This window comes from Stigmatopora argus, chromosome 16 (genome assembly GCF_051989625.1).
Source record: "Stigmatopora argus isolate UIUO_Sarg chromosome 16, RoL_Sarg_1.0, whole genome shotgun sequence".
Classification (NCBI taxonomy): domain Eukaryota; kingdom Metazoa; phylum Chordata; class Actinopteri; order Syngnathiformes; family Syngnathidae; genus Stigmatopora; species Stigmatopora argus.
Window position 1 is genome coordinate 2,982,879 of NC_135402.1, and position 15,297 is coordinate 2,998,175.

The 15,297-nt window shown below is 41.4% G+C and overlaps 2 protein-coding genes and 1 pseudogene across 4 annotated transcripts; 1 reads left to right on the forward strand and 2 right to left on the reverse strand.

The window, feature by feature from the left end:
* Nucleotides 1-153: 153 nt before the first annotated feature.
* Nucleotides 154-993, reverse strand: LOC144090888 (histone H1 pseudogene; annotated as a pseudogene).
* A 586-nt stretch (nt 994-1,579) lies between these two features.
* On the reverse strand, nt 1,580-2,218 carry LOC144090890 (histone H2B-like). Its single transcript, XM_077622796.1, has one exon. The coding sequence runs from the start codon at nt 2,174-2,176 to the stop codon at nt 1,802-1,804; it is 375 nt and encodes a 124-aa protein (XP_077478922.1). The 5' UTR covers nt 2,177-2,218; the 3' UTR covers nt 1,580-1,801.
* A 1,171-nt stretch (nt 2,219-3,389) lies between these two features.
* Nucleotides 3,390-11,999, forward strand: LOC144091044 (3-hydroxy-3-methylglutaryl-coenzyme A reductase-like). Of its 3 annotated transcripts, XR_013305596.1 has the most exons (21): nt 3,390-3,551; nt 4,222-4,391; nt 4,476-4,587; nt 4,674-4,761; nt 5,032-5,116; nt 5,701-5,806; nt 5,865-5,971; nt 6,040-6,159; nt 6,244-6,359; nt 6,421-6,668; nt 7,123-7,223; nt 7,283-7,477; nt 7,551-7,709; nt 8,170-8,327; nt 8,395-8,500; nt 8,569-8,739; nt 9,413-9,553; nt 9,768-9,926; nt 10,086-10,240; nt 10,338-10,463; nt 11,207-11,999. XR_013305596.1 is itself a non-coding variant. In XM_077623043.1 (20 exons), exons 2-20 carry the CDS (start codon nt 4,227-4,229, stop codon nt 10,387-10,389), a joined length of 2,544 nt encoding a protein of 847 aa, XP_077479169.1. In that variant the 5' UTR covers nt 3,390-3,551; nt 4,222-4,226; the 3' UTR covers nt 10,390-10,625. The 3 variants fall into 3 exon arrangements, 2 of the variants coding, with proteins under 2 accessions (XP_077479169.1, XP_077479170.1); XM_077623043.1 differs by lacking the exon at nt 11,207-11,999 and having other exon boundaries at nt 10,338-10,625; XM_077623044.1 differs by lacking the exon at nt 11,207-11,999 and having other exon boundaries at nt 3,400-3,488; nt 10,338-10,625.
* Nucleotides 12,000-15,297: the final 3,298 nt, after the last annotated feature.

The following is a 15,297-nucleotide window of genomic DNA, read 5'->3' on the forward strand; positions in this document are numbered from 1 at the left end:
AGATAGGTTATATTGCAAATACACGATTAAAATCTAAACGTACAAATCATTGGGATATAGGCGTTCATTAATGGAGTGTAGCGCTGTCAATGGCCCACAGTGAGTGTCCTATAAAGATGAAAATAACATTTTACGTGTTTTTGTTTGGGCAGGTTTTATTTTTAATGTTTTGGGTGGGCACAATTTTGTTTTAAGTGTAATATTGTGTAGTATAAACGGAATAAGACTCTTTAAAAGACAATGTGGTGGCTCTTAAAAGAGCCTTTTGTGAAATTCATTGGTTTACTTCTTTTTGGGTGCTGTTTTCTTAACAGTCTTGGGTTTGGCGACCTTTTTAGCGGCTGTAGTCGTTGTTTTCTTAGCGGCGGAAGCCTTCTTGACCGCCGGGGACTTTTTAGCCGGCGTCGCGACCTTCTTGGCCGGCTTTTTGGCCTTCTTCGGTGTGGTGGGCTTGGCGATCTTCTTCGCCGCTTTCTTGGCCTTAACTACCGGCGTCTTACTTTTTGTTACCTTCTGAAGGGAGGGCTTCGCTTTCCCTGTGGCTTTCTTCTTCTCTGCGGACGCTTTTGGCTTCTTCTCCTCCACCTTTTTGTTCATTTTGAAGGAGCCGGAAGCGCCGGTCCCCGTCGCCTGAACGATGGTTCCTTTGACCACCATTGATTTGATGACAGTCTTTAAACGAGATCTGTTCTTCTCCACATCGTAGCCTTTAGCGGCCAGGAACTTTTTGAGCGCGGCCAAGGAGACGCCATTGCGTTCTTTGGAAGCTGTTAGCGCCTGGAGGATTAGCTCGTTAGCGCTGGGTCCGGGAGTTTTAGCCTTGGATGGAGTCTTCTTCTTGGTGCTGCTTTTCGCTGGTGCCACCGGGGCTGGAGCTGGAGCTACTTCCGCCATTTTACAACTCGCTTGTTGCTAATTTATCCGTCTCGCTCATGCGAACGGTATTTATCAGTTACATGAGAACCGTGGAGACTCAATCATGAGAACCATGGAGACTCGATCATGAGAACCATTGAGAATCAAGCGTACCCATTTGTGTTTTCTGTGGCCTTTTTCAAAGAGGAAATATCCCCCCAAATTTAGTCGGAAACACCAAAAATCATTCTAAATAATCGGAAAATAAGTGTCACCGCATTCCAAAGTACTTTAAAGTTCATTGACTTGCATAATTTTGGGTCCAGAGCCATCAAATGGCACTTTGACACTGGCTAACTGGCAAAGCAGGGTGGGTTTCTGTGCTTGTTAAGCCTATAAAATGTTCAATATTGCTCACAGATCAAAACAAAGTGTATGACAGATGAAAAAACATGGTTGTTTATATATTGAAAGCCGGAAAACTGTTTTGTTAATGTTCATTTTGGAGTAGCAAAGACGTTTTGGCAATGCAGCAAACAGTTTATCTGGTACAACTTCCTGTTAGTGCACTGATTTCCTTAATTTGATTTCATTAGATGGTCAGGTTTTTGACTGGGCTATTACAGAGCCACTGGTCAAGTTCCCAAATTAGCATTAAAGCATATATAGATAGCTAAATTAAAGCGTGTTGTGCAAATGGTTGCAATTAAAGACATGACAGAGCTCAGTGTTCACATTTAATAAGATCACACGACAATTCTCAAGCAACAGAATTCAAAACCTCATTTGTATAACTCCTCATGAATGCAGTAAACAATAAAACAGTTAAATGAAACAAAAAAAATCGTTCGCGATCCTTGTGGAATCACAAGAAAAGCACTTTAGAATGGAAGTGGGTGGTTCTTAAAAGAACCGTTCAGATGTTGGAAGGCCTGGGCAGCTTGATCTACTTGGAGCTGGTGTACTTGGTGACGGCCTTGGTACCCTCAGAGACGGCATGTTTGGCGAGCTCGCCGGGGAGAAGAAGGCGGACAGCAGTCTGGATCTCCCTGGACGTGATCGTGGAGCGTTTGTTGTAGTGAGCCAGACGAGAGGCCTCGGAGGCGATTCGCTCGAAGATGTCGTTGACGAACGAGTTCATGATGCTCATAGCCTTGGACGAAATACCAGTGTCGGGGTGTACTTGCTTCAACACTTTGTAAACATAGATGGCGTAGCTCTCCTTCCTTCCCTTCCTTCGGCGCTTGCCAGGTTTGGTGGCGGATTTGGTAACCGCCTTTTTCGAGCCCTTCTTGGGCGCTGACTTCGTTGGTTCCGGCATGATGCTCCGTACGTCTTCCTTAGAAAGAAATTCGGGTGCCGAGGTTGCACCAAAGTATATATAAATAGCCCCAATATTCAGATAAACTATACAACCGCGGCTCTTTGATTGGTTAACTGTGCCAGCGCCCTCTTTTGATTGGCCAGTCAAAGTCTGCTTTCACCTCACTTTTCTGAGTTCACGTCATGCAAAAAAGCACTGTGTTAACGCAGTTTTCTGATTGGCAGACAAGTTTCAGGGTGCCTTCTTTTGTGTATTTTTTTTCTTTCTTTCGCTACATGCAAATAGCGCTAAACCAACGCTTCTTTTTGATTGGCTGCAACACATTAAACGTTTGATTTTCATTGAAACGCTCTTGTTATGAATGCCAATGCCACCTTCCTTGCTATAATTTAAAAATATGATAAATGAAATCACAGTTTAATTGTCAACGATAAAAAATGAAGTTGTTTTGAATTTTATGTAGAATGCAACATATTAGCATAACAAAATATCGTCCATCAGTATTACATACTATGATTATTCTTTTAAATGTAAAGAATACATAAAATATTTTGTATTAATATGCTGTTGCCTAAAATTCCTTTTGGAAACCTAACACTGTTTTATTATTTGCCAAAATTATTTGCCTTTGAATTGATTTTCTTACTCTTTGAAGGATTTATGACCACCTTTTATTATATATTGTATATTATTAACACAATGAACACGTAAATATAGACATTTAAGGTAAACAAATGAATTTACACTTCCCATGATGTTTAGCATGATTAGCCACCTGACTGCAGCTTTGCCATGTAGTAACACTGCAATGCATTCATCTTTTCTGCCCGGCAACAGTGCAAGATTCTGTGTGCTTTCTGGTTGGCTTTTGTAACACATCCAAATCCTGGGCAATCACAATTAGATGCTGCGCATATTGTGTTATTTTTTACCATAATATCTACTGTAATATTGTTTTTTCCCTTTTCTGACACTCGTTTATTTTACAAATCGGCCACATGCAATATGGCGAAATCGCTGACGTCTGGGCCCCGCTATACCTCCCAACCAAGACAAAGCTGTGTCTCCTGCATTCATTAACAACGAACTTAAAATTTGAATATTTTTCAACCTCGTGTGTTAAATGTACATATTTTATGATTTTAACTCTCTTGAATGTCTTTATTTGAAAGCCAGGATGTCGGTTCGACCCAACATTGCGTCATCACAAGTGACGCATTTCCGTGCGTCACCACTTCCGGTTTACTCAACGCTTGCTGAACCAGGTGTCATAATTAAGATAGCGTGCTGACCACACGCTCGTGAAATGGTAAATTAGAATTCTATCATGGAAACGTCTTCTTGACTACCAGACAACTGTTTTCGAAAGCAGGTATATTTTTGAACGGTATATTTCGGTTACGGACCGAAAAACCTTTTTTTTAATCCTTATTTGTTTGAACGTGTTCCACCGCTAATGCTAATGCTAACACTAGCACGCCAACTCTTAATATGTACGTCGTTGTAGGTTGTTGTAATAAGTTGACAGTAACTAGTTGAAAGCGTAGGTGAAAATAATCTTTATGATTTTAGTGTTAATGTTTAATTAGGTGAGGCGAGGAACCAAGACAGAACCGGTTTAAGTGACACCTTATGGCTCTTAATATATTTGCTACCAACCTTGATAACTAACAGGCTAATACAATGACCTCTAGAATTATGAGGGGCAGTCATATTTGTTTTTATTCTAAATTTACGGTTGAATTTTCGAACAATGTGAATAATGTGAATGATAGAGTTAAAATTGAAAGTAAAATTGTTGTAATGTGATGTTCCTATCCCAATTTTTTATTCAGGAAAAAATATCTGTTAATTGGAGTGAATGCGTCACTTTAAAATACTTTTTTTTTAAAAAATCCTGGTTGCTCGAACAAAAAGTTGCATGAAAAGAACGAAATATAAAAATACCTGTTTTTGCTGACGTGAGATCAAAATGTTACTAAATTTTGATACTTTTAGAATTTTCCCTAAAGCCTCCTGAACCAGTTTTTTTATCCTTACAGGAAGCATGTTGGCGCGGCTTTTCCGGCTCCACGGCCTGCTGGTGGCCGCCCACCCATGGGAGGTGATCATCGGCACCCTGGCGCTCACCGTTTGCCTCATGTCCATGAACGGCCTGGCCCCCAACAGCCACGTATGCAGATGGAACGAGTGCCCCAAGGCGGACGCGCAGGTGGATCTTGGACCGCGGAGAAGAATTTTCGATTTGTATTAAACCTGCTTGCGTTCCTTTTTTTGTATTTTTATTTTTTTTTAGCCGAGTCACAGCAGCGGCGCCGTTGTCCTGACTTTGACGCGCTGCATTGCTGTTGTTTACATCTACTTCCAGTTTAAGAACCTGCGACAACTGGGCTCCAAGTACATTTTGGGTGGGTAAAGAAAGGTCTAAATAGATGTACGTAATGACGATCATGCTTGCCAGAGGTTTTTATTGTTGTCTTTTTCTCTCTTGCAGGCATTGCTGGTTTATTCACACTGTTCTCCAGCTTTGTTTTCAGCTCGGTCGTCATCAGTTTTTTTGGCAGGGAGCTGACGGGCCTCAAGTAAGTCGTCCAATAGATTAGGCAGGGTTTGAGGGGGGGGGGGGTGATAAAAAAGTAATTTAAGAAAAAGAGAAAATTCCTATTCCTAGGAAAGCAAAATGTGTTCATTTGATTAAAATATACTTCATTCAAATAACATTGCTAATGACATACACGTATGTATTTTAAATCCAATCCCTAAAATTGTTTAGTTTAAAATAAAAGGGAAAATTGCTGCTATGTACTTTTCATTGGCAATACACGTGTGTAATTGAATCATTCTTCCCACAGTGAAGCGTTACCTTTTTTCCTTCTCCTCATCGACTTGTCCAAAGCCTGCACCCTGGCCAAATTTGCCTTGAGCTCTAATTCTCAGGTCAGTAATAGTAAGTAAAAGTCAAATGTGGTGTAGAAGTGCTTCATCAACAACAAAAACTAGAAAAATGTATATAATTAAATCAGCATTTAGTGGATGCATAAATGCTGGAAATTTATTTTCTATTTTGGCCTTTTTATTTAAAAAAAGCAGTTTTCATTCTAAAAAAATAAATAAATAAATAAATATATATATATATATATATATATATATATATATATATATATATATATATATATATATATATATATATATATATATATATATATATATATATATATATATATATATAATACATTAAAAGATATGTATCTTTTGATCTTAAAGCCGTCCTTGATAAAGGCGAATGATTGTGTCATGATTTATAATGAGAGATTACCAAACACTTTGGAAAACAAAGCTATTTTTACAGTGTTGATAGTCCGGCTTTACTTAGAAAAACCTAAAAAAAATCTTCAAAATTAAATTCTAAGTCTTAAATTTCCCTTGCTCCTATCTTGTTGGACCCCAATAATTATTCGCATATTTTTAACACAGTTAAAACCACTAGGTATCACTAAAAGAAATGTTGACGCTGTTTTTAGGAGGAGGTGCGGGAGAACATCTCGCAAGGCATGGCCATTTTAGGTCCCACTTTCACGTTAGATGCTCTGGTGGAATGCCTGGTCATCGGGATAGGCACCATGTCAGGTAGGACGCCTCCGACGCTAAGACGTTTCCGATGCTAAAACGCTTCCGTCTCGTCCAGGAGTCCCACAGCTGGAGATCGTGTGCTGTTTCGGCTGCATGTCGGTGCTGGCTAACTACTTTGTCTTCATGACCTTCTTCCCGGCTTGCGTCTCGCTGGTTCTGGAGGTACGACTTGTGCAATTAGCTGCAAAGGAAACGCAATTCTTAAAAGGAAAAATGTGTTGCATGCGTAGTTGTCGATGGAAAGTCGCGAGGGTCGGCCCGTTTGGCAGATGAGTCACTTGGCCCACGTGCTGGCTGAAGAAGAGCACAACAAGCCCAATCCGGTGACGCAGAGGGTCAAGCTCATCATGGTGGGTCGTCATTGAGGTCATGGTTTCACTACTGTGTGACGAGATGACTCCTATCCCCTTTTAATTTTTTTTTTTAAAATGTAGTCTTTGGGTCTGGCTTTGGTCCACGCGCACGCCAGACTGGCTGCCGAGCTTCCCAGTCAAAATAAGACGGGGCCGGTGTCTGCGCGGGAGGACAGCGCCGCATCCATGAGGCCGGGGTAAAAAAATATGGTGGATTTATCGATCATTCCAATAGTTTTGATGACATTGGTCGCTTAGGGTGGACCTGGAGCAGGTGATCACGCTGGGCCTGGCCTTGCTGCTCGCCGTCAAGTACGTCTTCTTCGAGCAGAGCGAGACCGAGTCGTCGCTGACCATCAAGGGTCCGTCAGGGGGCCCCATGCCCCCCCGCACCGTGGCGGTGGCCGACGGCTGCCGCAGGATGGAGTCCAGCGCCGCAAAATCGCACAAAAACGCCAACGGATGCGTGACAGTGGGGCAGTCCAAACTTGTGTGCACGGAGGAAGGTGAGGCCTGTGGGCGACTGCTAAAAATGGGAAAAATGTTTAAAATTCAAAATAGTAGTATATAAGTATTTAGGGAATCCTCATTTTATATATATATTTTTGTTTTGTTTTTGATGTTGCATCCTATTTTTCCCCATTATATTCTCCACAATGTCATCAAACACAAACTAATAGTATCAGAAAATGTCCTGCAAAAATGTTTTTTTTCTGTCTTAGTAGGATTTTTAACCTAACCATTTTTGCACAAATTCCCCCTTCAAGTCATCAATTCTGTGTTTATTACTGTTTTTAGTAACACTTCTTAAAAGTATTATGAAAGTTTGTTTTTTTAATAGCAATTTACTCATTTAAAAATCTTCCATTTTCAGTCACCCAAAGAGAAAAGTAGCAAAAAAATGTTTTTAGGTTTTTTTTTTTTTTTAAAGAAATTAAAAATACATATTTTTGCCCACAGCTGAGTCACGTCCTCCTCCAGTTGCACAGGCTGAGTTCGAATCCGACAATTGTCCCCACCGCTCATTGGAGGAATGTCTGGACGTTCTGGCCGATCCACAGGCGAGTATTGGTGGAGGGGGGATTAAGCCCCGCCCATTTACCGCTTGCCATCTTCTCAGAGAGGACCCCGTTACCTGAGCGACGGCGAGGTGATCGACCTGGTGGCGTCGCGTCACATCCTCAACTACAAGCTGGACGCCGTGCTAGAAACCCCCGAGAGGGGCGTGGCCATCCGGAGGAAGATGCTGTCGTCCGAGCTGCCCGTTCCCGGCGCCTTGTCGTCGCTTCCGTACCAGAACTACGATTACGCTAAGGTGAGCGCCACTCGTACGCCAATCGTATCCACTCGGCTCGGGACACATACGTTTGACTCCGAGTTGTCGGCAGGTGATGGGCACGTGCTGCGAAAACGTCATCGGCTACATGCCGGTCCCGGTGGGCGTGGCCGGCCCTCTGCCCTTGGACGGCCAGCGCTTTTACGTTCCCATGGCGACCACCGAAGGTTGCCTGGTGGCCAGCACCAACCGAGGCTGCAGGGCGCTTGCAGTGAGTCTCAACAAAATAAGTCCCCCCCCCACCTGTAAAGTAATCTTTTCCTTTATTTGGTTAAAACCCATTGATTTTTTTTGTGTTATCATTTCAAAAAGTATCCATCTTACATGAATCCTTTTTTAGCGTTAAATGTGATGTAAATTAATATAGCAAGAATTAGCTGTAGCCCTGGAAAGCTACACATGATCATCAATTATGATGTCACAACCAGAAAAAGTAGGCGTATCCTGTTGTTAGCGGATGGAATAATTATGAAACAGTATAAATCAGCCAGATCTGAATGTCTTTTTTTTTTTTAATTCTACACGTGAAATGACATTTAGTCCAGTATTTTTTTTTGACACGATCACCATTTCATAGCACCTTTTAATTTTTGGAACACGCCCTGCACCCCGACTATTCATTAAATATTTTTGTACCTAAGTCGCATTTCCTTTTTATATTTGCGCTGCAGATGAGCGGCGGCTGTCACAGCAGAGTTCTGGCCGACAGCATGACCCGGGGTCCCGTGGCGCGCCTCCCCTCGGCTCGCCGCGCCGCCGAAGTCAAAGCTTGGCTGGAAAGCGCGGAGGGCTTGGGCGCGGTCAGAGTCGCCTTCGACCAAACCAGCAGGTACGTGGACGGGCGCTAGCCCCGGCCGCCTCCTGTTGACATGTCCTCATAATTTGCTCGCGATCAGGTTTGCCCGACTGGAGAAAATGTTGGTGAGTTTGGCGGGGAGAAACCTCTACATCCGCTTCGAGGCGCCCACGGGAGATGCCATGGGGATGAACATGCTCTCCAAGGTAGTGAAGAATATACATTTCCAGGGTTGTTATTAGTTTGACACCCCAAAACTTGGTGTGTTTGTCAGGGCTGCGAGAAAGCTCTAGTCAGAATCCAGCAGCAGCACGCCGACCTAGAGGTCCTCTCTGTCAGCGGCAACTTTTGCACCGATAAGAAGTCTGCCGCCATCAACTGGATCCTGGGGAGGGGCAAGTGCGTCGTGTGCGAAGCCACCGTCCCTGCCAAGGTGGTCCGTGAGGTAATGGAAAAGGGATGGGGCTAATAGTCTTATCCTTGCATGAAAGTGTTCTATTAAAAATGAAAAACAATCACGTGGGAAAAAAACTCAAGTTAAAAAGCAGGTTATTTTTAAATAAGTGCCAAAGTTATTCCCCGCAAACTGCCATTCATGTAAACAATATTGCACTTTAAAAAAAGGGTCATTTAAAAATTGTTGTTTTGGGGGGAAAAATATTGTTTTCCTGTAAGATTCTTTTTTTTTTCCTAAGACGTTGCCAGATTTTTTTCCCCAAGAAATAAATAGAAATTGTCTTACTATAGCAAAAAATATACTAAATTGAACTTTATTTACTTATTTTTTATTTCCAAACAAAAGCGAATAATAATGTGGATAAGGGCTTTAGTTTTTAAACTGTTTTAGCAATTGAGAAAATTTTTCAGGAAAACAGATTTTTTGTGGAAAAGTTATTTAGATAAAAATATACATATACATTTTTTTTAAAGAAACATGAAAAATAAGGTTTTATTTTCCAAAGAACAAATTCCTTCCCTCACCCTAAAATTGATCTGATTGATACGTCTGACTCTTATCAGGTAATATTTAGAATCCCCCAAATATCCCAATGTGTATTTTATTTTTTCTTAAACCCCTACTTAATGTGTCTTAGTTCTAACTCTGTTTTATTAACCAGGTACTAAAGAGCAGCACGGCGGCGCTGGTGGAACTGAACATCAACAAAAACCTGGTGGGCTCCGCCATGGCGGGCAGCATCGGCGGCTTCAACGCGCACGCTGCCAACGTCGTAGCGGCCATCTTTATCGCCTGCGGGCAGGTTAGTCCTGGGGCCAACAAATTGGATTCATCAAGGTCAACTCACAAACATCTGGATTTGTCGAGAAAAAAAATAAAGCATTTAATTCTGTACGTACAGTATGAATGAGCTACAAAGTCCGAAACTGACCACCCTAGCGAACCACTTCCGACACTTGTAAAGTAAAAATGACATGATTAGTGGCCCAATAAAAATGGTGGTATTTCTCTGGCAGGACCCCGCGCAGACTGTAAGCAGCGCCAACTGCATCACGCAAATGGAAGCTTCCGGCCCGCAAGGCGACGACCTCTACATCAGCTGCACCATGCCCTCCATTGAGCTAGGGACGGTGGGCGGCGGGACCAACTTGCCCCCTCAGCAAGCCTGTCTTCAGGTAACGAGTCCACCCAGGATTTCAGGTTAAAGGTGCTATGAGCAGGTCGGAAGTCAAAATGACTCAGTGAATGTCATCGTGCATGTAAAAAGTGAATGAGGCACTCAAATCTGGCCTTGGGTTGGATAAAGGTGAACTCAAGCCGAGTGTGCTTTTCAGATGCTGGGCGTGCAAGGCAGCAGGCCGGACCGCCCGGGAGAGAATGCCCGCCAGCTGGCCCGGGTGGTGTGCGCTGCCGTCCTGGCAGGGGAGCTGTCACTCATGGCGGCTTTGGAGGCGGGGCACCTGGTCAAGAGTCACATGACCCACAATAGGTGCTAGGAATGAGGAGAATTTTTTTCTTACATTTTCACTAGGTGGAACAAAATGCTTGAGCGTTCTGAAAATAAACATTTTGTTTGTTTGATTAAGGTCCCAAAGCAACTTAGCCGCCATGTCGTCTAATTCCGGAGATGCTTCTTGACGCAGGGCGACAGTCCTTTCACAGATGACGCACGCCGGCGGCCGCACCGATGCGCTCTCGGGACGCCATGCCAGGTTCTCTCGTCTCCACTCGTCCTTTTCTTCCAAACGTGGGATTTATTTTACAAAGAGGAGACATTTGAAATGGAAGCCATCATAACACAAACGTTTGGAAAACACTTAACTGTAAAATAATAGAATTTTAAATTATAAAGCTTTCTCTGTTCTTTTTGTCAAGTCTTGAGTTCTTTTACTAGGAGTGAGTATAAATGATTGTGATTGGCTGGTAACCGATTCAGGGTCTCCCTCGCGTTCGGATTGGCTTCAGCACCCCTGTAACCCTTGTGAGGATAAGCAGTACGAGGAGGAATGAAAAATAATTTGACCCACACACTTTTGAGCAGCACTCCATATATATGTAGTATTAGTAATCAGTACTGCCAATGTTCGGTAGGTGCTGCTGTTTCTCCACTTTTAGCTTGTATTGAAGCTTATAAAAAGGTCATTGGAGAAGCTGAGGGGAAAAAAATCATTCAACATCTGAACCATTTCTCTTCACAAGGAGCGTAGGGGTGCTGGTGCTAGTCATTGTTTTTTTTTTAAATGGGAAAAAAAGCCTTGCTATACAAGGGCTTTTTAAAGGAAAATACCTACTATACGTATTTTTTTCTATGAAAATAGCCTCACTACACGATTATTTTAACAATACATAAAATCAAAAGCTTTACTAAACATGACCAACCTTACTATACGTTGTCTTTTTGGGGGAGAAATGCCCTATACATGGTCATTTTTTACCTTTTTTACATTTTATGTAGAGAGCATCCTGGCGTACGGCATCAGTGTGGTACGCTGGAAGCACGGCGGCAGACAAAAAGGCCATGCAGAAAGTGATTAACACTGCCCAGAGGATTGTCGGCTGCTCTCTGCCCTCACTGGAAGACATTGCCAGCCCTCGTTACCTCAGCAGAGCCAAGAACATCATAGGGGACCCTTACCACCCTGGTCACAATCTGTTCCAGCTGCTGCCCTCTGGCAGACGCTATAGGTCCCACAAAGCACGGACAAATAGGCTTAAGGACAGTTTTTTCCCCACATCCATCAGAAATCTAAACTTGCGGTAACATAACACACATTCCCTTCTGCGGTAATATGAAAAGATGTTTGGGTGGTGATCTGCCTCCTACTAGCTGACTGAAGTAAGGTAAGTGAAAGACAGTGAGAGGTAAGCGAGAGGTAAGCGACCTGTATCCACAACAGCAGAATGCCAAATTACAAGTCCGTAACTTGCACTTATTTAGGTCTTTTGCCGAGTAAACGCAGCTTATGGAGAAGCACCACCAATTTCGTCACACGCAGTTTCTGCGTGTGATGACAAGTAGGCTTTTTTGTGTTCTTGATAATGACGACAGGGCCTATGTCCGATTATTATTATATTATTATTATTATTTTTTAAGGAAAAAAAATACTACACTGTCTTTTTTAATGTAAAAAGTCTTGCTATACATGGTCATTTTTAAAGAAAAAAGTCTTACTATACATGGTCTTTATTTTCAAAGAAAAAAAACCTTACACATGGTCTTTTTTTAATTAAAAAAAAGTCTTTCTGTGCATGGTCTTTATTTTTAAAGAAAAAAAGCCTTACTATACATGGTCATTTTTAAAAATAAGTCTTATTATACATGGTCTTTTTTAAAGAAAAAAAGCCTTACTATACATGGTCATTTTTTAAGGAAAAAAATGCTAGTACACATGGTCTTTTTTTAATGAAAAAAAGGCTTGTTGTACATGGCCTTTTTTAAGAAAAAAAGACTTACTATACATGGTCATTTTTTAAAGAAAAAAAGCCTTACTATACATGGTCTTTTTTTTTTTAAGAAAAAAAGCCTTACTATACATGGTCTTTTTTAAAGAAAAAAAGTCTTACTATACATGGTCTTCAAAAAAAAAAGCCTTACTATACATAGTCTTTTTTAAAAGAAAAAAACCTTACTATACATGGTCATTTTTTAAGGAAAAAATGCCAGTACACATGGTCTTTTTTAATGAAAAAAAGGCTTGTTGTACATGGCCTTTTTTTAAAAGAAAAAAAAGCCTTACTATACATGGTCATTTTTTAAGAAAAAAAAAGCCTTACTATAGATGGTCTTTTTTTTTTAAAGAAAAAAAAGCCTTACTATACATGGTCATTTTTAAAAATAAGTCTTATTATACATGGTCTTTTTTAAGAAAAAAAAAAAGCTTTACTATACATGGTCTTTTTTTAGGAAAAAAATGCTAGTACACATGGTCTTTTTTAATGAAAAAAAGGCTTGTTGTACATGGCCTTTTTTTAAGAAAAAAAGCCTTACTATACGTGGTCATTTTTAAGAAGAAAAAGTCTTACTATACATGGTCATTTTTTAAAGAAAAAGTCTTACTATGCATGGTCTTTTTTAAAGAAAAAAAGCCTTTCTATAAATGGTCTTTTTTAAAGAAAAAAAGCCTTACTATACATGGTCTTTTTTAAAGAAAAAAAAGTTCCTAAACATGGTCTTTTTTTAAAGAAAAAGTCTTACTATACATGGTCTTTTTTAAAAGGAAAAAAGCCTTACTACACATGGTCATTTTTTAAGGAAAAAATGCTAGTACACATGGTCTTTTTTTAATGAAAAAAAAGGCTTGTTGTACGTGGCCTTTTTTAAAAGAAAAAAAGCCTTACTATACATGGTCTTTTTTATGAAAAAAAGCCTTACTATACATGGTCATTTTTTAAGGAAAAAAATGCTAGTACACATGGTCTTTTTTTTATGAAAAAAAGCCTTACTATACATGGTCATTTTTTAAGGAAAAAAATGCTAGTACACATGGTCTTTTTTTAATGAAAAAAAGCCTTTTTTATAAGAAAAAAAGCTTTACTATACATGGTCTGTTTTTTAAAGAAAACGCCTTACTATACATGGTCATTTTTTAAGAAAAAAAAAGTCTTTTTTTTTAAGAAAAAGGTCTAAAGCTAAAACAAAACCAACCTAAAAACCGGCCCCTAGAAAGACCTCTTAAACCTTGACTAGTAGAAATGGCAGTGACCTCTCGCTTCAAGGCCTCCGAAGTCAAACTGATTGGACGTCTTTGCGCTTAATCTCAGCCAACGAATGAAAAATCCCAATTTAAGATCAGTGCAAAAAAGTTCCGATCTTAACAGAAAAGAACGTGCCTCAGCGTGTGCCTGTTTGTGTGTTAGTGAGCGTAGGAGTGTTAGTGTACATGTGTACAAGCATGAGACTTAATGAATGACACTTTGCTCATTGGCTAATAGGATTCCCCTCCATTGCGCGCGGCCTCCCCAGGCGGTAAACGCAATTGGAAGGAGGGAAAACACGTACGTGTGCGCACGCGTATGTGTTTTTTTTGTGTGGGTGTGCGTGTGTGTTGGGGGAGGAAAGAGGCCACCGTGATTTATAACATCAACTCTCCCGTAGCAGGGCCGCAAACACATCCATTACAAAAGTACTGATGTTAATGGCAATTGTGTGTGTGGATGTGTGTTTGCACCGGAGTGTGTGAGCGCACACCTTTGTTGTGAGAGAGTGTATGTATGCACCACCGTGATAATCACACGCTGCTGGCTGAATGGGAGGTGAAGGTGACTGAGGGTCTTTCTCATAGTGTGTGAGCATTGGACTCGGTAGAGTCGGCCAATGCTTCCTTCAGTGCCATTGACGGCAGTGGGCGTCCACTAAGGATGGGTTGGATGTCTATTGTTCTCAATGGCAACCCAGATTTTACTACAGTGGTTTTCTCGTTCTAATGTTACTGATTGAATATATTTGCTTGCTTCTGTTCTTAGTCAATTTGTTTATTTATTGATTATTTTTGTCTCAATAACCTTGTGGGCCTAGTATTTGTGAGTGTGTGTGTGTGTGTGTGTCTTGAAATTGGGCACTTTTTTTGCGGGTCTACTCATAGAAAAGCCTACCACATTTCATCTTGCTAAGTCAAACTGTTTTTGAGGGCTGAAATTTTGATAACTTAAGGATACTGTCATGGTTAAAAATGACTCCAAAATAGGCTGTTTAAAATAAAAATGTCTGACCTCTTGTCTCTTTTCAGCCAAATGTTCTTTTTGGGGAGTCTACACGTGACAGACAAGCTAAGTCCATCTGCTTTTGGAGGCTGAAGTTCTCTAATATGCCAGGTTGATCCACACTGGGCTTGCATGGGTTTTCTCTGGGTACTCTGCTTTCCTCCCACATCCCATAACTTGCACGGTAGGCTGATTGATTCGTTGTCAGTCTATTGCTGAAAATGACGTCCATGTTGGTGTGTGTGTGTGTGCGTGTGTGTGGGTGTGGGTGTGCGTGGGGGGGTCTCCTCTCGCATTAGCCTTTACATTAAAGGCAGCCAGGTGGAAAATGAGTGTGGACCCGAGCCACCCCATCCACCCACCTGGCCCACAGAGAGGGGATGGGGAGGGGGTTAGGGGGGTTAGGATGAAGACTAAAGGGGGGTGCCATGGACAGAATTTTTTTGGTGTGTGTGTGCTTGTGTGTATTATGATCCTTGTGGATGAAAAATTGTTCATACAGCTCTTGTAGGGTGTGCCTAATGAGCTAGACGCTCACATATCAAGTGCACGCGATGGCGTTGAAATGGGATATCAATAATTAAAATCCCATTAGCGCAGAGGTGGCCAAGGCCGGTCCTCGAGAGCCGCTATCTGGTCTGTTTTCCATATTTCCCTCCACCAACACACCTGAGTCAAATAATCAGGATGGGTATCAAGCTTTTGGACAGGTTGCTGATGAGTTGATAAGGTGTGGTAGAGGAGGGAGATATGGAAAACACACCGGTTTTTGGCTAGAGATGGTCGCCTCTGCTCTAGTGTGGAATTTACTGTTTTGACACTGTCTATTGACACGTTTCCTCTTTT